General features: G+C 35.5%; 1 protein-coding gene across 3 annotated transcripts; it reads left to right on the top strand.

The window, feature by feature from the left end:
* LOC309976580 (uncharacterized protein) lies at window positions 1-25,733 on the top strand. 3 transcript variants are annotated; one of them, XM_082862246.1, is made up of 5 exons: window positions 1-116; window positions 1,649-1,699; window positions 10,023-10,111; window positions 11,382-11,508; window positions 23,484-25,733. In XM_082862246.1, exons 3-5 carry the CDS (start codon window positions 10,103-10,105, stop codon window positions 25,412-25,414), a joined length of 2,067 nt encoding a protein of 688 aa, XP_082718372.1. In that variant the 5' UTR covers window positions 1-116; window positions 1,649-1,699; window positions 10,023-10,102; the 3' UTR covers window positions 25,415-25,733. The 3 variants fall into 3 exon arrangements, with proteins under 3 accessions (XP_082718372.1, XP_082718373.1, XP_082718374.1); XM_082862247.1 differs by lacking the exons at window positions 1-116; window positions 1,649-1,699; window positions 10,023-10,111; window positions 11,382-11,508 and adding an exon at window positions 12,492-12,617; XM_082862248.1 differs by lacking the exons at window positions 1-116; window positions 1,649-1,699; window positions 10,023-10,111; window positions 11,382-11,508 and adding an exon at window positions 15,430-15,549.
* The last annotated feature ends 1,152 nt before the right edge of the window (window positions 25,734-26,885 follow it).

Here is a 26,885-nt window from a genome sequence, read left to right as displayed (position 1 = left end):
GAGAGGGCTGCGTCTGAGGGAGAGTTTGGCCTGGCTCCTGCAGGGCGGGCGAACCCGAAACCGGGCTGGGATCCCGGGCACCAGGTCCTGGACCCTGAACTGCACCCTCTGTCGAGGTGAGTATGTCCGGAATGCCAGGGTGGAAACGCTCGGAGGAAGCGTCACTGGAATTACGTGGGTGGCCGTGTCTCCTGGTGTTTTGTGTGTGTGTGTGTGTGTGTGTGTGTGTGTGTGTGTGTGTGTGCGCGCGCTCGCGACAGCCAGCCTGGTATTGGTGACTGTATGGGCGAATGGTCGTGTGCTACTCTGGTTTTTTGTGTAAGCGTTTGTGTGAGTGTGAGTTGTTTTGACTCTGAGGCTGTGATAGTACTGCTATGACTTTGTTTGTGACCGCGTGCTTCCTTGACTGGAAATATGCTTATGTGACAGTGTAATTGCCTGTGGACTGCGTGCTTATGACTCTGAGGTGTGCGACAGTGTTGTTGTGACAGGGTGTTTGGAAGTGCTTGTGTTACTTTGAGGTTTTGTATGTGTGTTACTAGGGTTTGCCTGTGAGTTCGAAGTGCTACGACACTGTTTCTGTGACACGAGGTTTGTGATTGCTTGTTTCCTTGACCTGGTACTTGGTTGTGTTTTTCAGACTATCTGATTGGATGACTGTGTGCCGTTTTCATGACTGTATGAAGAGAGTAAAAGTGCTGTTGTGAAAGGTTATTTTGGGCTGTGTGTGTCCCCAACAGGGTGCTTGTGTATGCTTGAGTGATTGTGTGTATGCTCTGTGTATGATTGAGTTTTAAGACTAGGTGGTCAGACAGTGTAGCATTAACTTGGTGATTGTGACTCTGGCTGTGTAACTGTGGAAATGTGATTGTGTGTCACTTTGTGAGTCATTTGTATATTTTATAGTCTGTGATCTTATGGGAGTTTAGTGGGGTACAGAGGTAAAATTGCATTTTGGTAATTTCTGGCCAGCCTATGGATTAAGAATCCCTTGTGGCTTTGTCCTTCTCTGAGGACTTGACTTATTTCTCTTTTGATCACAGTGATTACCACCCCCTACCCCCCACCCCCCATTTCACACATTGCCTGTAGTGCTTCATTTTTCATATCCATCCTTAGTTTGCCCTGGGATTGTAGATGTAGCTTCCCTGCTGCTTGCTGGTGCTCTCTCACCTTATAGCATTAAGGGTTTTGGATGCAGAGAAGTGACAGGGAGGAAGAAGTCAGAAATTTGAACCCCTGAATGAAGAGTATTAGTTATTTCTAAGGCACAGATCTGGACTTGAGATGAGAATTTTAGAGCTGATAGCACCTTCAAGACAGGTCACTTGGAAATGTAATGGGATTCCAGGAGTGGGAATACTTCCAGAGAGTGTGCTAGAGGAGTCAGCCATACACTTGAGAACCTGTAGCACTCCCCTTCAGGACTCCATCTCCAGCAGACAGCCTTGAATTGAGAAGCAAATTCTAGCCCAAGATGGCTGTGAACTTGGCCCTTCTTTCTAATACAGAAAGTGCAGAACTGTTCTAGTCTCCTTTTGACTTTCCTCTATGTTAAATGAGGGGTAGATTGGTGGCGTTCTAATTTAGAGTATACCCTAAGAAAGGCCCAGTATCTCATGATTCTTTTTTCTTTCCCTGAGAATAGCGCCCAGAGGAAGAAAGAATGGCTGTTATACAATCAGAAGCAAGCTCCAAGGTGTGTAGATGTTTTCTCTTTGTTTCGTGAAATGCCTTTGTTTTTTCAGGACATAGGAATCTTTGGGTTTTTGGGGGTGTTTTTTTTTGTTTATTTATTTTTGGCGGCGTTGGGTCCTCGTTGCTGTGCGCGGGCTTCTCTAGTTGCCGCGAATGGGGGCTACTCTTCGTTGCGGTGTACGGGCTTCTCATTGCAGTGGCTTCTCTCATTGCGGAGCAGGGCTCTAGGCGTGCAGGTTTCAGTAGTTGTGGCATGTGGGCTCAGTAGTTGTGGCTCGGCTCTAGAGTACAGGCTCAGTAGCTGTGGCTCACAGGCTTAGTTGCTCTGCAGCATGTGGGATCTTCCCCGACCAGGGCTCGAACCCGTGTCCCCTGCATTGGCAGGCAGATTCTTAACCACTCTGCTGCCAGGGAAGTCCCGAATCATTGCTTCTTTTTGCAGTTTCCTAGGTAAGCCTTCTCAAATGATGGAGGGGCAAGGCAATTTTCTGTAGATTGAGAGCAAGGAATATGTGCAGTTAATTGTGATAGATGCTTCCCAATAGCGGTTAAATTAAGGAAGAATGGATTTAAGTTCCATAAATTTAAAAATGAAGAGCTCTTTTGTGTTATTTCTGACATAGCAGCATTCTGTTTTTTTAACTTTTTTAAATGTTTGTTAATTTTCAGAGGTACACAGAAGTGTACCTCTGTACTATCATATGCCCAACTTAAAAGTTTTCACTTGCCAATCTTATTTCAGTTATTCTGCCTTCAGTTCAAAATACCTCCTAATTTGCCTTTTTATTTCTTCTTTGTCTTATGAGTTATTTAGTAACATGTTATTTAGTTTTCAAACATTTTAAGGATCTTCCAGAGGTCTTTCTGCTACTGATTTCTATTTTCATTCCATTTTATTCAGAGAATATACTTTGTATGACTTGAATTCTTTTAAATTTATTAAGATTTATTTTATGACCCAGAATGTGTGGTCTATCCTAGTACATGTTTGGTGTGCACTTGAAAAGACTGTGTTCTGCCACTGTTGGGTGGAATGTTCTATACATATCTGCTAGGTCAGATGGATTGGTAGTATTTAAATCTTCTGTACCTGTATTGAATTTGTTGGATTTACCTCTTTCTCTTTGTACAGTAGTTTCTATCAGTTTCTGCTTCATTTATTTTGAAGCTCTGTTATTAGGTACATAAATGTTTCAGATTATATGTCCTAATGTTGAATTGAGTCCTTTATCATTATGAAATGGTCTTGTAATATTCTTTGCTCTGAACATTTACTTTATCTGATATTTAATATAGCCACTTCAGCTTTCTTTTCATTAGTGTGAGCATGGTATATCTTTTTCTATACTTTTACTTTTAACCTATTTGTGTTCTGATAAAGTACATTTCTTGTAGGCAGCATTTAGTTGGATCTTGTGTTTTTATCCAGTTTAACAATACCTGTCTTTTAATTGGAGTGTTTTTACCATTTATATTTAGTGTGATTATTGGTATACTTTGGGTCAAATCTGTCATCTTTCCATTTATATTTGTTCCATCTCTTCTTTATTTCGTTTTCCATATTTTCTGCTTCCTTTTGGATTGAGAGAAAGAGTTTCAAAATAACAATACCAAAGTTTTTACTAATCTTATGAATATAGAAAACAACCAAGACTTCTTGGAGTTCAATGGGATATAACCCACTAAGGATCTATAATCAAATTACTGTGTTTTTAAAGTCACCTATAATAACACCTTTCATATAGTTAAGTCATCAACTTGAGAGACACAGGCTCATTTGTTTCACCTTGCTTTCTACTTTTAGGGATTGTTTTCCCACCACTTTGATTTAATTTTGTTTTAAAATTAAATAAGATATTTACATATTTCTAAAATAAAAATTATAGATCAAGGTGAATTTAGAGAAGTCTAGCGTCCATTCCTGTCTCTTCCACCTTGTTTTTCTTCCCTCTGTAGATAACTACTTGTGCTTCTCTTTGGTTTATTCTTCTATTTTTCTTTCAAATGAGATATATATATATATGTGTGTGTGTGTGTTTGTATATGTATTTTTTATCATCTTCATTCTTAGTCAAAAAGGAGCATTCCTTGTATGCTGTTCTGCACTTTCCTTTTTTTTCCTCACATATTTAATGTATCCCAGAGATCACTGCATAAGCAGCCTATAGAGATCCTCCTCATTCTTTTTAATAGCTTCATTTTATGTTGTGTGGGTATACTGCTTTATTCAGCCAGTCTCCTACAGGTGGGCATTGGTGGTTTTTTCCCCAGTGTTTTGTTGATAATTGTGTATATTGTTTCTATGGTTTATCTTTGGAGCAAATTTCTAGAAGTAGCCTACTTTTAGTTTATTTTAATGCTTTTGACATAAATTCTACCCAAATCACAACCTTGAGTAATAATAAAATTGGCCCATTTCCTCATTTTTCCCCTTTCTTACTTTTTTCTCCATTACCCAAATTTTCAAAAAAAAAGTCTTAGAGTCTGTCTTTATACTGTTAAATATTCTTTTTTCTCTGAATTTATTGAGAATTTCTCTTTTTCACCATAACATGCCCTTGTTTTAAATTTCAGGAAGCTATTATTTCCTAGTTTTATGACATCAAAATAGTACATGTTTGTTGGAATGATTTAGAAAATACAAAAGGAAACAAAGAAGGAAGAAAATAAAAATTACTCAGAAACCCTCCTTTGGAATGAATCATAGTTCATATTTGGAATCTATCCTTCAAGTCTTTCTTTTTTACTTCTTATTATGGAAAAATTCAAACATATACAAAGCTAAAAGTACAGTGTAAGGCACCCCTGTGTACTCTACCCATCACTCAGCTTCAACAAATATCAGTTTAAGGCTAAACATGTTTCATCTATGGTTCTACTACTCTCTCCCCCGACCCAAAAAAGCATGGATTATTTTGAAGTAAATTCCAGATATATAATTTCATTCACAAGTATTTTAGTGGGTGTTTCTAAAATATAAGGACTTTTTATTTTAAAAACAAAACCACAATGTCATTACTATTAAAAAGAACTCAGTACTCTCTTAATGTCATAAAATAGCCAGTTAGTGTTGTTTTCCCCATTGCCCATAAATATTTTTTTATGGTTTGTTAGAATCAAGATCCAAACAATGAGCTCGGTGCTTGTGATGACCTAGATGGGTGGAACGGGGGGTGGGGGTGGGGGGTGGGAGGGAGGTCCAAGAGGGAGGGAATGTAGGTATACATACAGCTAATTCACTTCATTGTACAGCAGAAACTAACACATTGTACAGCAGAAACTAACACAACACTGTAAAGCAATTATACTTCAATAAAAAAAAACCTGTCCAAAAACAAGATCCAAAGAATGTCCGTTTAATGTAATAAGAAGATATATTTCTTAAATCTTTCTTTTTCTCTTTTCTTTCAGTTTTATTTGTTCCAGAAACAGAGTTTCTTACAGAGTTACCCATATTCTGGATTTTGTTGATTGCATATATGTGGTGTTATTTAACATGTTCCTTTAACCCTGTATTTCTTGTAAACTGGCATTTGTAGAGGCTTGATCAGGTTCAGGTTTTTTATGTTTTTGCTTGTTTGTTTTATGCTAATCCTTCATACATAATCATATATACATCTATGAAGTAGTGAATATTTGTTTGTTTTCCTTTATGTGATGTTAGCAGCGATTGATAATCTTCATTTGGAATCCATTATTTTATCAGAAGTCACAAAATATTATTTAATTCTATCATTTCTTCTGCATTTATTAGCTGGGATACTTCTGTAAAGGGAGAGCCATCCTCTCATCAATGTCTTGGTTACTCTGAAGTATAGCTTATGCAAAAAAAGTAGAATAAAAGCTTGATTTTACTCTCATTTTTCAGCATCTTCCAAAGTTTATCGTGTGTTTTCCTTTTAAATTATCATTATGAACTTGTAGATTCAAATATATTTGGTATGTTTCAGTCTATAGCAGTTATTCTTATTAATACTCAAACTGTCCATCTGTTGCCAGTGGGATCCTCTTTACTACCTCTGATTTGGCTCCTTTTGAATTCCTTTTGATTACTGTTGGAATTTGTGGTAGATTCCAAACATTCTGGTGTGACAAGATGTTCTAGGCCCAACTTGTCCATTTTCCTATGTTAAACATGAAATCAGCCACTTCTCTGTGGAGCCCTGGTTCCTTTTAGTGAGAAGTGGTTTTAAGAAGCCACAATTAGGATAGTTGGAGTTCTCATTGCTTCTGGTTGTTATTGCTTGTAGGTCTTTACAGAGTTGGTTAAATATGTATTTTTTAGAAGGAGAAAAATACATCCTGAGTTTATAATGATATTTCCAATTGAATTTAAAGGTTATAGAGTTTTTCTTGATTTTTACATTTGTATTTCTTTTTGTACTCTGAAAATCTTTATTCTTAATAACGTTAAGATAATTACATACTTGCTTTATTCTCATTGAGGTATGTGTGTGTAATCATTTCAGAATTGTCTGTTTTAGAATAACAATGCCAATATTATTAATAATTTCTTTTATTTTATAAAACTTTTAACATTTAATAAATTTATTATTATTAATATTAATAATAGTATAGTTACTGAAAAACAGCTATTTGGTTATCTGTTATTAGTTATTTGGTCTGTAGGTTATATTGCACTAGGAATCTAATGTCAAATGTACGTATTTGAAAATTCCTTGAAATAACCACTTCCTTTCTGTGTTTACCCTGCTAGTATTTGAACAGGTAAGTTTGTTTCACTTTGCTTTCGGTTCTTAGGGATTTTTTTCCAGTTTGATTTAATTTTGTCTTACAGTTATACAAAACACACTCACAGTTCCAAAGTCAAATGGATTCTATTTGATACCACCTTGTAATATTTTGTGTGTGTTCACGAGAGATATTGAGCTAAAATTTTTTTCTTGCAATATTTTTGTCAGGTTTTGATATTATGGGTTTTTTGCCTCAAAATGTAAAAGAGATTGTCTACTCCTTTTCTTATTTTCTGAAAAAGTTTGTGAAGGAATAGTATTATATCTGCCTGGTAGAACTTACTGAAGCCATCTGGGTCTTCTCTGTAGACAGGGTGTTTTATTTTGTTTTACTAAAAATTCGATTTCTGTAATATCTATGGGGCAGTTTATATTTTCTATTTCTTCTTGTGTGACTTTTGATAATTTGTGTTTTAAGGAATTTGTCCATATCGTTCATATTGTCAAATTTATTGGCATAGGGTAGCATTATCCTTTTAATGCCTGTAAGATCAGTATTCTCTTCTCCATATTGGTAATTTTTTTTCTTCATAGACTTGCTAGGAGCTTATCAACTCTATTAGTCTTTTGAAAGAACAGATTTTTTGCTTTGTTGATTCTCTGTTAAAATCCATTTTGGATCAATTGTGGATTTTGTGTTTATTTCTATTATTTCTTTTCCTCTTACTTTGGGCTTCATTTGTTCTTTAGCCAGCTCCTTAAGGTGGGAACTGATGGTACACATTCCTTTTTTCCTACATTTAAAGCATTTTCCTTTAAATACTGTTTTTGCTGCAGCCCACAAAATTTGGTAAGTTGTGTTTTTATTGTCATTCAGTTCAGCATATTTTTTAATGTCTTTTGTGATTTCTTCTTATGAGTTATTTAGAAGTGTGTTTAATTTGCAAATATTTGGAGGTACTACTAGACCTCTTACTGTTATTTCTAATTTAATAGTGTGTGGAAAAAGACCAGAAAATATACTCTGAATGATTCAAATTTAAAATATTTTTGGTACTTTGTTTCTTTCCCACACCTGACTTAGTGCCTAGCCATGCATTGCAGTATCCTAAGGAGTTGCAGTCCAAGGACTCAGGCCTCCCAGCCAGCCATGCTTTTATGCACATCTGCCTTCCTACCCCAAGTGCCTCCATTACGATACCTCTTTATCAGGCACCGACTTCCTTATCATGTATATGGAGGCAAACCTTGAAGATACTTTTTCTCCACTGTGACTCAGTACTCAATACTTTTCTACTAGCCCTTCCCCCATCTCTCTCTCCATGAAGTGGGAGGGGTCTTTTGTTTGGTACTCCCTTGGCAGTGAGATGGTTCCATAAACCTGTGTTTATCCATTAGACCTTCTCTAGGTGCTGTTCCATGGGGGAAAATGGAACAATGGGGGAGTCAGCACTGTCTCTGGGTTAGCCTCTTGCTTATACTAGCTGATTAGTAAGTAATTAAACATTAAAGGCTTGACTGGTACTGTCATTTGGCTGTTGTCTTGTCTTCGTCAGCTTTTCTGACAACCAGCAGCTCAGCTCTATCTAGCACAGCTCAGCTCTTGACAGTTGAGTGTGGTATTCTTGAGAGTTGGGTATGGTATCAGTTATATCATGGTACTTGATAGTGTTGTATAAATCCTCTATATTGTTACTGATTTTTAAGAATCTACTTGTTGTATCAATTACTGAGAGAGAGATGTTAAAACTTCCAAATCTGATTGTGGATTTGTCTCTTTCTTCCTTTAGTTCTTTCAAGTTTTACTTTATATATGTTGATACTCTTTTGTTATATCTTTACACATTTAGGATTGCTGTGTTTTCTTGATGAATTTATCATTTATTGCCAGTGTTACTCTTTGTCTATTTTGCCTTATATTAATACAGGTACACAAGCTTTCTTATGCTTAGTGTTTGTATGGTGTATATTTCTGCATTTAACTTTTTTCTAATCTTTATTGGAGTATAGTTGCTTTACAATGTTGTATTAGTTTTTTGCTTTCTCCATTTAACTTTTAACCCATCTGTTTATGTTTAAAGTGCATTTCTTGTAAAGAGCATACAATTGGAATTTGCTTTTTTATCTTGCCTTGACATTGTCTTTTTATTGGAATAGTTGGACTGTTTACCTTTAAGTTAAGTAAAATTTAGTTTAAGCCCTGCCAGGGATGGGAGCATCCATATACATGTCTTTTATGAAGAACTTGGCACTTTTTGGAGTTTAATTCATTTAAATGTATTTGTGTCTTCAGCTCTGTGATGATTTTTTTTAAATTCTGAATTTACATCTTATCTGAATTCTTTGTTTATCGTTACGATGGGCACAGTTATCGTAGCTGGAAGAAGTGGAATTTCTAATTAAATATTTATTGATCACCTGTATCAGTGATTCTCTGTAGGGGCAGTGACTTTCCCTAGGGATGTTTTCGAAATATAGCTGGGTTCTTTTGAATGTTTAAATAACTGGGTTGAGGGTGAAGGCTTCTGGCTTTTGAAGGACTGAAGCAAACCATGGATCTAGATCACAGCTTAGAAAGCTTTTCTGTAAAGGGCTAGACAGTACATATTTTAGGCTTTATGGGCCATATGGTCTCTCTTGCAGCTGTTCAACTCTGCCATTATAGTGTGAAAGTAGCCAAAGACAGTATATAAGTGAATGAATATAGATGTGTTCCAGTAAAGCTTTATTTTTAAAAATAATTGGTGGGCAGTAGTTTGCCAACTTCTAGATGTCCTGAAGTGCACAACAAAGAAATTGTCTGTGACCTGCTAAATGAGGACCATAGCTGGGGGTAAAATGTGTTTATAATTATCTGGGTCTGGCACCTCTCACGTAAAGCATTTTTTGCCTGATTTTTTTTTGAATTGCTGCACTTATCTATTTTACTATTCATGGTTTTACTGTCAGCTAAATCTTCCAGGAATGCTACCATAGTTTGATTGAGAAAAGATTGTACTTTGTTTTATTCGGAAATTTACTGAGTTTTTTTAAACCATTTTAAAAAGTTACAGCACTGATGGCAACACTGCTTGTGATAAGACTTGCTAGTATCACATACTTGTAGAAGTCTTCATTTGTAGTAATGCATTTCATTGATTCTACACACACATACACACACATACATACATATATGGCCTTTTTTTAAAATGTCAACTATAAATAAAAGATGTCAACCATATTAAGTTAAATATTGTAATCTTAAAAATCTAAATGTGTTCATTTTAAGTAGTTGTAAGCCTAAGTATTTAACTATTTGAGCCTTCTATGTAGTTGTATATGGTTATTAACATATTAAAGTTTAACAGTTGGGCATTATCTCTGTTTTTGATATAATGTATATGTGTGTTTTATTACCTATAAGTTTCATTTCAGAAACAGTAAAGACATTGTAAATGTTTCCTCTTTGTATATAGAGAGAGCATTGAGTTTGACCAGGGTAAGAATCACCACCTGTATCTCCCCTGCTTAGTGTATATTTTGGGGATGGGAGAAAGAGACAGGAAGAGGAGAACAACAAAGATAACTCTAACTTACCCATTTGGAGGTTTGCAAAAAGCATGGTCTCATGGTTCTGTTTCTCCTCCCCAGTACTGCCTTTTCCAGACTCTGTGCTTCTCTAAGATAGGAACCCAGAAGATGATTGATCATTTCTTGCAGCTGTAAAAACCATGGCTCAGGTAAATCAGTGTTTCCTTGTGCCCTCTTTAAATAATCACTTTTTTACAGAATACGTGCATGTTTGCATTCCTTATTCCTAAAAGTTCCTTCCTGACTCACCCCATTCATGAGTGTGCTTTCCAGTTTTTTCCAGTCTTATAAGTGATAGTGTCTTCCCTAAGTATGTCTTTCTAATCTAACCTATATTCACATACTTATGCAAAAGTCCAATGAGCATCTTTGACTGGGAACACTGATATAACAAAAGCAGAGTCCCTGATTTTTTAAGATTTGTACATACCACCCATGAGAAAACTTTGACTTTCTCTTTAGACCTACATTTCCTGGTTAGACAAGATAGGATTTGGTCTTGACTGGGCTTAGTGTCCATACATGGCAAACCTCGTGCTTTGTGAGCTTTTAAGATAAGGAACATATTAGGGATTGAATACAGAGAGATCAGGGATCTTCCTTGGGAATCCGTGATTGACGAATACCAGTAACATGGATCATTTTGAGATTCAACATTTTGTGCTAATCTTGAATGTGTAAGTTTAGATTATCTTTTCTACCTTTATGTTGCTTAGAATAAAGAAAAGGTAAGTTTTTAAGTGATTAATAGTAACAAGAAAGATCATTATTCACGTGATGATGCCGTTGAGAATTATAAACTCCCAAAATTAAAAAATGCTTACAAGGTTTTTATGTAACCTAAAGTGTTCAATGATGCACACTTATTAAGTCAGATATATTCATTATATGGAGCTATTCTACAGTCTGTTAAAAATATTTACTAAATTATTGGTAACCAGGAAAATGCTTATGTAATATTCTGATATAATGGTGAACCTGAGGTTTCAATAAATTCTTTAATTTTATGCAAATCTTATAAGATAGAGATTTTATAAGGTTTTGCAGAAAACTATACCAAATTTTTTCTTTCTTAAATAGAGAAGAAGAGAAACTTGCATTTGTTGAGAATGCATGATATGTAAGACACCTATTGTACAGGGTGCTTGTGTATGCTATTTCTTTCAATTGGGACATTGCATTTACTTTATTAATTCTCAGATTTATGTGTAAAATGAGATATTCTATATGCAGGAAATATCTACAGCAACAGGCATAAAAAGGAACTTCAGAAGCACCAATTTCTTTAGTGTCTTATCCATGTAAGAGGCTTCCCAGCCTATTTGCTCTGTTGCCTTCTTCGTGGAGAGCTATCATCTCCCCTTCCATTGAAAAAATATTTTCTTTATTTCCACAACTAGTATTATGTTTGTGTTTCAGAGATCAGTGATGTTCAGGGATGTTGCCATTGACTTCTCTCAGGAAGAGTGGGAATGCCTGGACTCTGCTCAAAGGGATTTGTATAGAGATGTGATGTTGGAGAACTATAGTAACTTGGTGTCACTAGGTAAGGATATCTACCCCTAGTATTTCAGGATCTACCTTTGGAATGGCTGCTTTCTTTTCTGTTATTTCAATGTTGTTTTTAAGTGATTAACTGAATTTCTTATTATTCTCCAAGGAATAGTTTCAAATTACTGGAAGTAGACATGGATGGTTTCATTGGGCACATTTATCTTCTCCAGCCTTCAAATATAATTGCCTGTCTTCCTTCTGTCTTGATTTTCCCATCTAAATGATGACTTTAGTCTTTGGACTCTTCAAGTCGCTAGAATATAATTGTCTCTTGCCCCTTCACTTCTCTTTCCCTCTGTAACAACCCTTTTATGTAAACTTGGGAGTCATTTCCTTTCCAGATTTTTTTTTATATTTAGATTTATATCATTTGTCTCCATTCTTTAAAATGTACTCATTTATTCAAAATATATTTATTTATTGAGGGGCCTATTCTATGCCAATGACTGTAGTAGGCATTGGAGAAATAATGATCTAAACAAGGTTCCTATTTTGGTGAAATTTACATTCTTGTGGGAGAAATACAAAATAAATAAGGAAACAAAAATATATGTGTATGTGTGTGCATATTTATGTGCATATATTTATTTATTTAATAAATATAAAAATTGCAGGTAGCAATAAACAGTATGAATAAAGGCGAAGTAGAATAGGCAGAGAAAGAACTAAATGGGGAATGGGGGGGTAGGTTATTTTAGATAGGTAGATTTTGTAGAAACCTCTCTAAGAAAGTAATATTTGAACAAAGACTTTACCAAAGTAGGGGCATGAATCAGGCCAGTATCTGGAGGAACAGTATTCCAGGCAGTTGGAATAGTAGGTGTAAAGGACTTGGGCTGGGCATTAACTTTGTAGGAGGAACAGAAAAACATTATATCTAAAGAAAAGTGAATGATAGAGTAATAAGAAATAAGGATAGTTAAAGAATAGAAAAAAAGGAGTTGAAATTTTATTCTCTAAGGTGGTGCCCTCTGAATCCTGGCCGAAGCAAATGCAAATTCTCTCTGGAGGAAAGTAAGAGGGCTTTTAGAATTCTCACAAATTAATCAACAAAAGATGAGCTCACAAAGATCATCAAACCCACGAGGAAACAGGTCACAGGTGAGTTGATAAGTAATCTAAGGAAACAACAGATCGCATGGTAAAAGATTTAACATATTGGAATTTTTAAATGTAAATATAAACTATTGGTGAAATACTTAAATAAACTAAATTACAAAAATGAAAAGCAATAAAAGATTTTTATAAAGGAACAGATGTGAAAGAGAACTAAATTGAACATTTCTAAAGGTTCTGTTCTTTTTAAAAATAATTATTCTAAGGTTGATAAATTTGCATGAAAATTATTCTCTCTATAAAAAGACGTCATAAAGAAAGTAAATGACAAGTCGTGAATTGGGTGAAGATAATTGCAATGCATATTGACAAGAATTAAGTTAGTATCTAGAATATAAAAAGCTCCTATAGAGGTAAATTACCTTTTTGGAAAATTGGGTAAAAGACATTTATAGGCAGTTCAAGGAAAAGGAAATGCAAATAGCCAATAATCATGAAAAACTGTTCAACCTCACTAGCAATCAGGAAATGCAAATTAAAACCACAGTGAGATAATTATTTCACATGCCCTAGATTGGCAAAAATAGAGAAGTATGACCAAGTGTTTACAACTTTTAAATGCAGAAGTGCTATATACCTCATTATTCATAAAAGCCAAAAAGTGGAATGACCCAAATGTCTATCAGCTGATGAATAGGTGAGTAAAATTGGTATATCCTTACAATGGAATATTAGTCAGCAATAAAAAAGAATGAAGTTCTGATACATACTACAATACGGATGAACCTTGAAAACATGCTAAATGAACGAAGCCAGACACAAAGACTACATATTGTATAATTCCATTTATATGAAATGTCCACAATAGACAAATCCATAGAGACAGGAAGTAGATTAGTGGTTGCCCAGCACTGAGGTGGGAGCTGGGAGGTGAGGGTGGATTGGAAAATGAAAATGGGGAAATTGAAAATGACTGCCAATAGGTATGGGGTTTCTTTTTGAGGTGATAAAAATGTTATAAAATTTGATTGTGGTGATTATTGTACAATTCTATGAATATACTAAAAACTGTTGAATTGTATGTACTCTAAATGAATGAACTGTAGGTATATGAATTGTATGTGAGTAGATCTGTTTTTTTAAGTGTACTGTACCTTACTGATGTCAGTATCAATTGGCATAATCACTTTGGAAAAATATATAGAAATTATTTCTAAACTTTTAGAAAAGTATTTATTTATATTTATTTGGTTGCACTGGGTCTTAATTGCAGCACACGGGATCTTCATTGTGGCATACAGGATCTTTAGTTGCAGCATGTGGAATCTTCTAGTTGTGGCATGCAGGCTCTTAGTTGCAGCATGCGGGATCTAGTTCCCTGACCAGGGATGGAACCCAGGCCCCTTGCATTGGGAGCATGGAGTCTTAACCACAGGACCACCAGAGAAGTCCCTATTTCTAAATTTATATGCACTTTGGAAATAGCAGGAGTCCTTTTAAAAATTCCAGATCCCAGGCCACATCCCAGACCAATTAAATCACAATCTGTGGACACGGGACAGAGATATTATTTTTTGAATTTCCCTAGGTTGTTCAAATAAATGTTCAGCCATGTTTGGTAACTACTGTAATATGATATTATCTGAGAATTTATTTTTAAAATTTAATTGTTATTGCCAGTATGCTTGGATTTATTTCTCTCCTATTTTATGCTTTTGGATTACTCTGTTGATCTTCTTTGCTTCCTTTTAAAATCTTTCCTTAATCAGGATGGGTACAGTTTTTTTGTTTTTTGTTTTTTTTAAACTCCACTTCCTCCCTTGTTTAGTTTGGAAGGTATACACTATTTGTATGCTTTTACTGGTTATCTTTAATTTTTTGTCACATGCATTTTATTCATTTTAATGCAAATGCAGTTTTGTAGTTTCTTAAATTATAATGATGTTAGAAAAAATATACATTTTTAATGGAAATTAAATATTTTACTAGATATTAATTGTTTTTATTAATAATAAAACATAGTTATTCAAGCCACATATAATATTTGGTCTGCATACTACTTTGTAGAGGTCTTGTAATAAACTATATGCCTCACTCTCATCCCTAGGATTTCAAGGCCAACAAGTTAAAAAACACAGATATCAAGGACTGTATCTACCTTGAAATAAATTGGTGGCCGCTGTGGCAGTGAATTGAGGTTTATAGAGAGATGTGATATTTTCATCTCTATGTCAAATACATATTTTATTTTCACAAAATTCTTGTCAGGCGTGTACCAGCAGTGTATGACTTACTCTTTTTCTACACTTTGACCAACACTAGATATCATCACTTAAAAATATCTGTAAATTTGTAGATAAAAAATTGAATAACATATTGCTGTGATTACTGGTGAGTTTAAATATTTTGAGAGTATTTCTGCCTGTTTTGGTCATTTAATCATTATCATTATTGTTTGTGTCACTTAACAAGTACATACTTAAGAAAGGCTATAGTTAATGTCTCCCTTCTCCCAGGACAATATAAAGAATCTTAGAATGTTTTAACTTTGGTTAATCTTTCCTATTTAATATGTTATTGTTGACTAATATTTTAATTCTGTTTTCTTTTAACCTCCCAAAATGGGCATTATTTTTGTTTTAAAAAATGGCAATATTTGATTGTAGATTTATTCACATGAATATCGTTTTATTTGCACACTATTCATCTTCCATCATACCTGCATACTGCGATCATTTTATTTATCATGAAATACATTAAGCAAGACCTATTGTTAGTAAATACTCTTCATTTATATTTCTGTTGTTGCAATATAACCTTGTTTCATCTTCATTCTTGCCTGATGATTTAACTGGGTATGGAATTCTATACTGACAATTATTTTTTTCTCAGCATTCTGTAGATATTATTCCACTGTCTTCTGGCTTCTGTTGTTGCTCTTGAGAAGTCTACCATCTGTCTCATTGTTGTTCCTTTTGTAAGTAATCTGTATTTTCTCTCTGGCTGTTTTAAGATTTTTTTTTAAGATCTTAATATAATTGATTATATTGTTTTATTTCTAGAACTTGTTATTTTCCCTCTCCCCTAGATCTTACTTTTCTTCTATATATTCTCTTCCTCATGGTTTTGATTTTATATTTTCATATATTTTAAGCATTTATATTACATGTGTCATTCAACAATTACAATTTCTGGGGAACCGGTCTAATTCTGCAGTTTCTTGCAAGCATAGGGGCTCTTGTGTAATGATGAATTATCCATAGCATTTTTTCTTCTTTTCATTGAGAGTCTAGGGCAAGACAAAAATATACCTTGTCATTTTCCTTTGAGATCAGATGGATTTTTCTTTTCCTTTCTCTGAACTGTAGGCCTTGGACAGTTCTGATTTTGTGAAGAGGTTCAGTGCTAGTCCTTGACGTTTAGTGGGCCCAAGGCTTTTTGTCTCTTGGGTTTTTTTCATTCCAGTAAGGTATAAACTTTTGGGCAATTGAAGTCAACAAATGTACTGAGGGTAGCTGTGACTTCAGAGCATGCTGACCTCTAGTATCTGATGATCTCTTCATTTTGCCCCCTTTGGATCTGCTTTATTTTCCTTTAAGCATGGCATACTTGTAAAAGGGTATTTGATATATATTATCTAGCATTTCATGGTGTTTTGGGGAAATCTGATGCACCATTCACATACTTTCAATATTGAATCCTTCTTTCTTTGAACATGCTATATCTACTTTTCTTTTTATGTTCTTCTGTAAAGTTTCATTGCCTTTTTAAAAGGTCTTGCACATTTCTTGTTAAGTAATTTCCTCAGTACTTTATAAATTTTGTTGATATTATAAATAGAAATATTTTGTTCTCAGACAAAAATCATATATATACATACATATATAGGTAGAGCAAAATATTGCTTTCTGTAAATTGATAATAACCTTATAGAAATATCTAATAGTTTTGTGATGGATCATGTTGGATTTCTAGGTAGATAATTTTGCTCTCTACATATAATGTGTGATCCCTTTCTTTTCTATTTGTACCATTTTGTGAAAACTAATCAGTAGGAGCTGAATATTTGACTGTATCACAATTTGAAAACAATTATTGTCTTTTTTCAGACTTTATTGGGAGTGCTTCTAATGTTTAATTTAAAGTTTTTTTATTAAGTATGTTTCTGTCGGTTTCTGGTAAATACCCTTAATTAGGTTAAGGAAGAGCCATTAGAGTTTTTAATAGACGGTCTGAAAATACATTTTCTGATGTTGAACTATTTCTGCATTTGTGGGGTAAACCTTATTTGATAATGATATATTAGTCCTTAAATACACAGCTGGATTCTATGTTGCTAATATTTTCTTTTAAAAATTTACCTATGTTTGTGAGATTGGATTAGTTTTCCACAGACTGGACTGTTTGTGAGCTTTCTTTGTCCAGTTTTGTTACCCGAGCTCATTTAACTTTGTAAAATGACTTGGGTGGATTTCCATGTTTTTTTATGTTCAACAACAGTTATATATGATCTTGCCAATAATACCATCAGTCATCAGTATCTGTTGCTTTTTAGGAGCACAGACATTGAACTCAAATTTTAAATTCTTAAACAAGTGGCCCAAATGGTCAATTATTGAAATCAATCAAGATCTCTAAAACAAAGGAGCCTTAGTTTGGGGAGACAGCCTGATTCAGCCTGCCTCTTTATCTAATCATGTGCCTGGCAATGTGTTTATTTGATCCAGACATGGTTGAAGTGAATGCCTTGACAGTCAAAGCTTAAGTCATACTCTTGCATTACAAAAAAGAAAAAAAAGCCAACTGTAAGGCTTAACACTATAGGAAGGCATAGAGAAGAGTTGCAGAACTTCTGTGCCCTCTCCAGGTGCACCACCCTTCTAGCACTTCAAAGTGTTCACTGACCCAGAAGCTCTCTGAACCCCTCCTGTTAGGATTTTTCATGGAGGCTTCATTATGTAGGCATGATTGATTAACTCAGTGGCCATTAGCAATTAATTCAAATTCCAACCTCTCTCCCTTTTTCAGAGGTGGGAAGTGGCTGAAAGTTCCAATGCTTTAATTACATGGTTGGTTCCCCTGGCAACCAGCTCCTGTCCTTGGGGGCTTTCCAAAACTCACCTCATTAACATAAACTCATGTGGTTGAAAGGGACATGTTATGAATAACTAAAAACATTCTTTTTACCTTTATCACTCAGGAAATTCTGAGAGTTTAAGGAGCTTTCTCCCAGAAAACAGGGACAAAGTCCAAATATACTGCTTCTTATTATATCACAATATTATAGTCCTCTACTTTGACTGTGGATTTATCAGTTTCTCTTTGTAAGGCTATCAATTTTTGCTTATTTACTTCAGAGCTAAGTTGTTAGTTGCCTAAGGCCATGACTGTTCTGATTCCTCTTGCCTGACTCTAAGATGATTGCCCTGAGCTGATTTCACTGGAAACTGATAAAGAACTCCTACAAACTTAAGCTTCATCAACCTACCTCCCTGCACCCATAGTCATTCTGCCTCTTTTCCTATTATCATAGATGAATTTCTGTGCTTTTATCTAAGTCCAGTACCTCCACTTATATACTAAATGCCAGTCCTACTCATCTGTTTGAGGACATTGTTGAAGTGATTGCTCTCTTAGTCTCCTGAAACATCAGCTTGTCTATATCTGTTATAATCATTTTTATCAGCATGTTACCAAACTCAGGTTCGGCTATTCACCACTTGAAAGCTAATACTTGAAAGACAAGTGTTGGTTAGAAAAGAAAAGGTTGCTTTATTCAGGAGGCTTGCAACCTGGAGAGAAGGAGGACTTCTGTCCCAGAACCAACTCCGAAGATTCTGCTTGGCCATGAAAGTTTTTAAAGGGATAAAAGGGGAAACGATCTCAGTTAATCATTAAGGTAGCGGGTCAGATTCCTAGTCATTTTCCATTACGTGCAGACTTACTGACTCTTGTGATCTTCCTTTAGATGCTATCTTGTTCATGTAGTTTGCTCGTGGGATTACTGAAAGGAAGGCTGGGGAAAGGATCTTGTCATCCGTTAATTACTTAATCTTCATTTCTGCTTCTTTAAGGAAAGAATCAACAGATTAGGCAGGGCATTGTGTGATCAGTAGATTTCAAAGGTGTGATTGGGCTGGAGGTTAGTTAAGCATGGGGGCATCTGGTGTAAAAGTTAGTTAAAATATAGCTTCACTGAAGTGACAAGGCAAAAGGCCTTCTGCAAAGTGCTGGTTCCTGCAAAGAGTTGTTTCTTGCAGAGAGCTACTTAAAAGCACACAAACATGTAAATTCGCTCATCTTAAAAGGAAAAACAAAACAGACACAAATCTCTAAACACATATTTTCCTCTTGCTACAGCCCTATTTCTCTGCCACTTTCTACAACAGAACTTCTCAAAAGAATTTTCCATGCTCCCTACCTCCAGCTCTTCTCCCATGCTCTCTTAAATCTGCTTCAATCAAAATTTATCCCCATTTCTCCACCAAAACTATCTAGTGAAGATCACTAGTATCCTCCATATCACTAAAGACTTTGTTAAATGAGAAGTCACCATTTACCTCATCTTTCAGCATGTGACATAATTGATCATTCTTCCTTAAAACACTTGCTTCACTTGGCTTCTGGGATTCCACACTCTCCTAATTTTTCTCCATCTTCCTTGTCATTGGCTGCTCCTTCATTTTTTTTTTTCTTTTTTTTGGCTGCTCCTTCTTAATCTCCTTTGCTAGTTTCTTCTCATCGACCTGACCTCTAAATGTTGAAGTGCTCGAGGGCTCAATCCTCAAACTTCCCTTATCTTTTCTTCCCTTCTCTTCCCATCTCTTCTGTGTCCAAAGGCTCCCTGGATGATTTCATCAAATCCCATAGTTTTAAATGTCATCTATTTGTTGACGATTCCCAAATTTATAAATCTAATCCATGTATGTCCCCAGAACCCCATATACGCCTGTCTACTCAACATCTTTACCATGTAAAGTCCAAAACCAAATAGTTCAAAACCAAACTCTTGATATTCTCTCCCAAACCTTCTACTATAATGAAAAGTTCACAGTAAACAGCACATTTATTGTTCTAGATGCTCAGGCAAAATACTTAGAGTTTTCTTTGACTTTTCTCTTTCATATTGCATGTCCAATCCATCATCAAATCCTCTTCATTCAGAATATATCCAGAATGCAATGACATCTCACTTTCTCCACCCCTTCCTCCACACTGTAGCCTGAGCCATGTGGATTATTGCTATAGCCTCCTAACTTCTATCCACCTAGCTTCTGTATTTTCCCACTGACTATCTTTTTTTTTTAATTTAAACAAAATAACCAGAAGGATCATTTTTAAGCAAAGTCAGAGTTTGTCATGCTGCTTCTCACAACCTTCCAATGACTCCCCATCTCAGAGTAAAAGATTTCTTAAAATTGCTAAGACTAAGATTTCCTTGTCTTTTTCCTTTGACTCCAGAGGATTTTTTTCCTCCCTCTGAACTGTAGGCTTTGGATGGTTCCAATTTTGTGAAGAGGTTTATTTCTAATCCCTGACCTATTATTGGTCCAAGGCCTTGTCTCTTGGATTTTTTTTTTTAATCATTAAGATTCAAATGTAGGCCATTGAAGACAGCAAATGTCCTGAAGATAGCTGTGGCTTCAAAACATGTTTACCTCTCTAGTTTCTGTTTTTTATTTCATTGTGTCCCCTGTGGATCTTCTTTACTTTCTTTTATGCTTGGCTTACTTTTAGAAAGTGGTTTGTCATGTTTTATCCAACATTTTTTTGTGTGTTCTTCAGGAAATCTGATGCACCATTACATATCAGGTGTATCCACTGTCACAGTCATAATATACAACAGTTGCATTACACCCTTAAAATCCCTCATGCTGTCTCTTTGTTGTCAAATCCTTCCTCCTTCCAACCTATGTAAACTGACCTATTTTCAGTCCTACAGTTTTGCCTTTTCCAGAATATTATACAAATGAGAATCAAAATTTATAGCCTTTGGGGTCTGGCTTTTTTCACTTAGTAAAATATATTTAGGATTTATCTATATTATTGCATAAATCAATAGTTTCTGTTTATTGCTGAGTATTGTTCCATTGTATGGAAATACCAGAGTTTGTTGATTCACTCACCTTTTGAGGGACATTTGTGTTTCCATTTTTTTGGCGATTATTTATAAAGCTACTGTGATTTTTGGTGTACAGATGTTTATCTGGATATAAGTGTAAATACCTATGATTGTTGGATCATATGCTGCATATATGTTTATCTTTATAAGAAACAACCAAATTGTTTTTCATCATGGTTGTACTGTTTTGCATTCCCATTGTGTAATGTATGAGAATTTTGTGTGTGTTCTTTTTCTTGATCTATATGTCCATCCAACCTACTCTTTTTAAAATAGAATACCAGGAACTTTATCACTCCAGACTCTTTCCCTTATATTGAATAATTGCTTTTTTTTCTCTCCAACATCCCCAGCATTCCGTAAGATTACAGAAGCCTTTTGTTATGTCTTTGACCTGTAGCAGTGCCTGAGAAATGATAAAAGATATTCTTCTGGGATGAACAAATAGACTTGCCTTGGATAGAAGAGTAAATAAGAAAAAACATGAGAGGGCATAAAGAAACAAAACAGGGTGAACTAAAAATAAGTAAACAAAAGCAACTTGGTATTTTCATTGGTTAGGATAGGGAGAACTAAAGAAGATAACCATGGTTAGTACCTAGGAAGTAGTATGCAAGAGGCTAGGCAATTGGAGAGGTATATGATCACTTTTTGCATTTTTATCTTAAATTTAGTATGGATGTACTTTTGTTTGCATCTGTAGGGAGGTATTGGGGAAGACACAGATCAGTGGTTTCCAGGCATCTTCCCCTAGGGTGAAGAGAGATCTACTGCAAAGGGATGGCACAAGAGAATCTAGGAATAGTAGAACTGTTGTTGTTTATCATTATTGTGGTGATGGATACATAACTACAGCCCTCATAGGTCCGTTTCTTTTGTCTTTTTTCTCCTGATTTTTAGTTAAGTTGTCTTTTATCCTCATTCACCTGGTCAATTTTTATTGAGAGCTAGACATTGTAAAGAGAAATTATAAAAGCAATTTTAAGCCTTCATCTTCAGTGAAGATTTAGGTTTGCTTATGACAAGCGATCTTGAATTACCTCAGTCCAGATATCTGAGTTTGAGATGATTCAAATATGATTCATACTTCAGACCCTGCCCAGACTGGTCTACTGTTTCTCCCTATTCCTCATTGTAGCCCTCTGGGCTCCCAACCCAAAGTATGGAGAATTTATGTTGAGTCTTGTTCTCCAATTATTGTCACCCAAGACCCATGAAATGGTCCAAAACACTGTTTAGTTTCTCCACATCTCACTTGCCTTTTCTAGAATTGTAAGACCTCCCCAAATGGAAAAGTAGCCCCAAATGTTGGACTTATTTCTCTGAGTTTTCATATCTTTCAACTTTTAGCCCACCAACTCTTTATTCTTATATGAATTCTCTAATGCCTTCAGTCAGGTGCCATTTATATTTTGTCCAATTTGTATAATTGCTCTCGTCATTAGAAAGGTTCATTTAAATTACCTAGTCTTCTGTTACCAGAAATAGATGTTTAAGATTCAGGAACTGGCATTTAAATTGAGACCTTAGGTTGAGAATTGGCTTATATAGAATATCTCATTCAGAACAGTCCAGAGACCTAGGACAGGCTCTAGGTAGTTGTAAGTTGAAATAGGCTTTGTGATTTTCAGAGCTAAAAGGAAGCTAATATGTTTGGCAAATAGTGAGCAAAGCTGAGAAGGCTCATGGGGAATCAGATACTTAGGCAGGAACCATGGAGAGCTTCCTCAAAGTCATGGAAGGCATTTGGATTTTATTTTAGAAGTTTAATTTGGAAGCTATTTTAAAATTTTAGGCAAAGATAGCTAATCATAATCTGAAGTTGAATCAGAATCTGTTAGTGGAAAGCATTAAAACTAGAGATTTCCAAGCTCTTTTTTCTGATTCACTAGATTCAGATTCAGTTAGTCTTGTGTGGTTATTTGGGAATCTTTAAGGTCCCTAGGTGATTTTGATCCCCACCAAAATTTGAGAACTACGGACTTATAAGGTTTTCTTAATCTCTTCCCTTATCTTCTTTTTTTAAAATTAATTAATTTATTTGTTTATTTGTTTTTGGCTGTGTTGGGTCTTTGTTGCTGCACAAGGGCTTTCTCTAGTTGCAGCGAGTGGGGGCTACTCTTCGTTGTGGTGTGTAGGCTTCTCATTACAGTGGCTTCTCATTGTGGAGCATGGGCTCTAGGCACATGGGCTTCAGTAGTTGTGGCTCGCTGGCTCTAGAGTGCAGGCTGAGTAGTTGTGCATGGGCTTAGTTGCTCCACAGCATGTGGGATCTTCCCAGACCAGGGATCGAACCTGTGTCCCCTGCATTGGCAGGTGGATTCTTAACCACCGTGCCACCAGGGAAGTCCCTTCCCTTATCTTCTAAGTGTAGTTTTCATTATTCTCTGATCACTCGTGTGCCCTTTATACATATTAATATATGAAATCATTCTAAACTAATGTTTTTTCAAACTCTGGGTAGCAACACATTACTGCAGCATGAAATCAGTTTAGTGGTTTTTGACTTTTTGTGTGAGATAGAGAAGGTGGGATGGAGAGAAAAAGATGACTAGAATAGTGTAGTGTAGAATAGAATAGAAAACAATAGGTATTGTTTTATGAAACTTTGCATGTATCAGGTTGTGATGTGAAAGGCAAGTAGTACACAATATTTGAAAAACTCTGAGGTAAGCCAGTTATTTTCTATGGATATTATTTCCATATATATTTTTTCACATATAGTTTTTTCTACTGTGGAAGGTCTTTTGAAAGACAAAAGAAATTTTTGATGTTCTCTTATTTTTCAGACTTGCCTTCAAGGGGTGCAAACAAGGACTTAACTCCAAAAGAGGATACTTATGAAACAGAATTATCCCAATGGGAAATGAGTGCCAGGCTTGAAAACTGTGATCTTGAGGAGTCCAATTCCAGAGATTATTTGGAAGTCAAAGGCACATTGGAAAAGCAACAAGAAAATCAGGAGGAATATTTCAGTCAAGGGATGATCATATATGAAAAAATGTCTATTTTCAATCAGCATACTTACTTATCTCAACTTCCCAGGTGTCATTCTACTGAGAAACCCTATAAATGTAAGGAATGTGGGAAGGCTTTTAGACGAGCTTCACACCTAACTCAACATCAGAGTATTCATACTGGTGAAAAACCCTATGAATGTAAGCAATGTGGGAAGGCCTTTAGTCGTGATTCACAACTCAGTCTTCATCAGAGACTTCATACTGGTGAGAAACCCTATGCATGCAAGGAATGTGGGAAAGCCTTTACTCAGAGCTCACAACTTATTTTACATCATAGGATTCATACTGGTGAAAAACCATATAAATGTGAAGAATGTGGGAAAGCCTTTATTCGAAGCTCACAACTCACCCGACATCAAAAAGTCCATACTGGGGAGAAACCTTATGAATGTAAAGAATGTGGGAAGGCCTTTACTCAGAACTCACAACTTACTCTGCACCAGAGACTTCATACTGGTGAGAAACTCTATGAATGTAAAGAATGTAGAAAGGTCTTTACGCAGCTCTCACAACTTATTCTTCATAAGAGAATTCATACTGGTGAAAAACCCTATGAATGTAAGGAATGTGGCAAAGCTTTTATTTGTGGCTCACAGCTTTCTCAACATCAGAAAATTCATAATGGGGAAAAGCCATACGAATGTCAGGAATGTGGAAAAGCTTTTATTCGCGGCTCATTACTTATGCAACATCAGAGGATTCATACTGGTGAAAAACCCTATAAATGTGAAGAATGCGGGAAGGCCTTTATCCGTGGCTCACAACTTACTCAACACCAGAGAATTCATACCAATGAAAAGCCCTATGAATGTAAGGAATGTGGAAAGACCTTTAGTCATGGCTCACAACTTACTCAACATCAGAGGATTCATACTGGTGAGAAACCCTATCAGTGTAAGGAATGTGGAAAGGCCTTTAATCGTGGCTCCCTCCTTACTCGACATCAAAGGATTCATACTGGTGAAAAACCCTATGAGTGTAAAGAATGTGGAAAGACCTTTAGTCGTGGCTCAGAACTTACTCAACATGAGAGAATTCACACTGGTGAGAAACCCTATGAGTGTAAGGAATGTGGGAAGTCTTTTATTCGTGGCTCACAGCTTACTCAACATCAGAGAATTCATACTGGTGAGAAACCCTATGAATGTAAAGAATGTAGAATGGCCTTTACGCAGAGTTCACATCTTTCTCAACATCAGAGACTTCATACTGGTGAGAAACCCTACATATGTAATGAATGTGGGAAGGCCTTTGCTCGTGGCTTACTACTTATACAGCATCAGAGAATTCATACAGGTGAGAAACCATATCAGTGTAAGGAATGTGGGAAGGCCTTTATTCGTGGTTCACAACTTACTCAACATCAGCGAATTCACACTGGAGAAAAACCCTATGAATGCAAGGAATGTGGGAAGGCCTTTAGTCACGGTTCTCAACTTACTCTACATCAGAGAATCCATACTGGTGAGAAACCCTATGAATGCAAAGAGTGTAGAAAAGCCTTTACTCAGAGCTCACATCTTTCTCGACATCAGAGAGTTCATACTGGTGAGAAACCATATCAGTGTAAGGAATGTGGGAAGGCCTTTACTCGTGGTTCACAGCTAACTCAACATCAAAGGGTTCATATCAGTGAGAAATCTTTTGAATATAAGGAATGTGAAATAGACTTCAGTCATGGCTCACAAGTTTATATATGAATTATCTGATGCTTGTGACTAATACAGAGAGCCTTCTCTGGTCATTTATTCATTATCATCAAAGAATTCTTAAAATGTGAATATGCAAACACATTTGCTTCATAAAGTTCAGCATCAGTGAATTTGTATGGGGGAAAGATAATGATAATGTAATCCATGTAGAAAAACCTACTAAACTTTAGCAAATTATAATAGGGAATAATTCTGTTAATGTAAATATAGGAGGACTTTTAGCTATAGCATGTCTTTTTCAACATCATCTTGACTCAGTTGATTTCCTTTGTGACATTTAACATGATAATTAACCACTGCTTTGGTTTAATCAGTTATCAGATAAACCTAAGACTAATTCCTTATAAGATTCTTGGAAGTATTATGTAAGTAGTTACATAATAAAGTTCTTAGGACAGTGCCTTCAACATAGCATATCACAGATATAAGCTACCATTATGACTCATGTCATTTTAGAGAATTTGCATGAGAGGAGGACATTTATTAGTATAATGAATGTTGAGAATCTTTCATTAACATTTAACCCTGATTTTTTGAGTGGGAGGCACTGTATGCTATAATGAATATGAGAAAGCTTTCATTCACATCTCATCCCATATGCTGTACGAGGAAATTCATAGAGTAAAAAAAAAACCACCTGTACATTTAATCAGTGGATTGCTGAAGAGATGTGAAGTGAATTGTAACAAAGTCCAAAAGCTCATATTTTCTACCATCTCTGACCACAGTTCAAGAATGTACTTAGAAATGAAAAAAATTGGATAGCCAAAATAAATCTTTATACTAGGAAATTTTTAAAAACTTGAATGCACAGCTTTTGAATTAAACCAAAAAACTGACATTTATAGACTATTTTGCTATGAAAACTGATAAGAATCTGTGTCAGAGACTGCTATTTCCCTACCCAATATTCATTTTCCCTTCTTCAGTAATAGAATTCTTGGCTGAAAAGCTATCTCAGCCTCCCTTGCAGATCCACAAGATGTAAGTGGTATTTGTATGAATAGGACATTTAAGAAATCCTTATTTCCTCCCTGCACTTTTTTTGTTTCCCTGCCTACAATGTGGATATTTAATCTGCACCTCTGGCAATTTTATGGGGACCTTGAGAATGGTATCTGGGTATTAAGGATGTTGGAGCAGAAATACAGAACACGTCTACACCTATGCTGATTTTATGAAACAGTCATACCAATTTGGGTCTGCCTGCCTTCTGTATTTCTTTATATAAAATTAAACTTCTTATTTGTTGATGCTGTTGTCATTTTGTTATTGACATTAATAATTATTATGGATATAAAAGTTTGTACCTGGAAGTGGAGTGCTATGGGTAAAAGAAATCTCAAATATGGCATTAACTTAGGGCGATGGAGAATGAGGATCTGCTCATTTCAGGCTAGGAAACTGAAATGAGCAGACTCCTTACCATCTTATAAGGAAGATCTTGTACCAATTAAGG

Source organism: Leucopleurus acutus, assembly GCF_964270905.1.
Source record: "Leucopleurus acutus genome assembly, chromosome: 20".
NCBI classification, from domain to species: Eukaryota; Metazoa; Chordata; class Mammalia; order Artiodactyla; family Delphinidae; genus Leucopleurus; species Leucopleurus acutus.
The sequence above is the reverse complement of the archived record's forward strand: the minus strand, read 5'-3'. Positions and strand labels throughout refer to the sequence as shown.

Coding starts and splice junctions, on each gene's coding strand:
- LOC309976580 (XM_082862246.1), top strand. Junction 11,509..23,483: donor TAGTAACTTGGTGTCACTAG/GTAAGGATATCT, acceptor CTTATTTTTCAG/ACTTGCCTTCAAGGGGTGCA.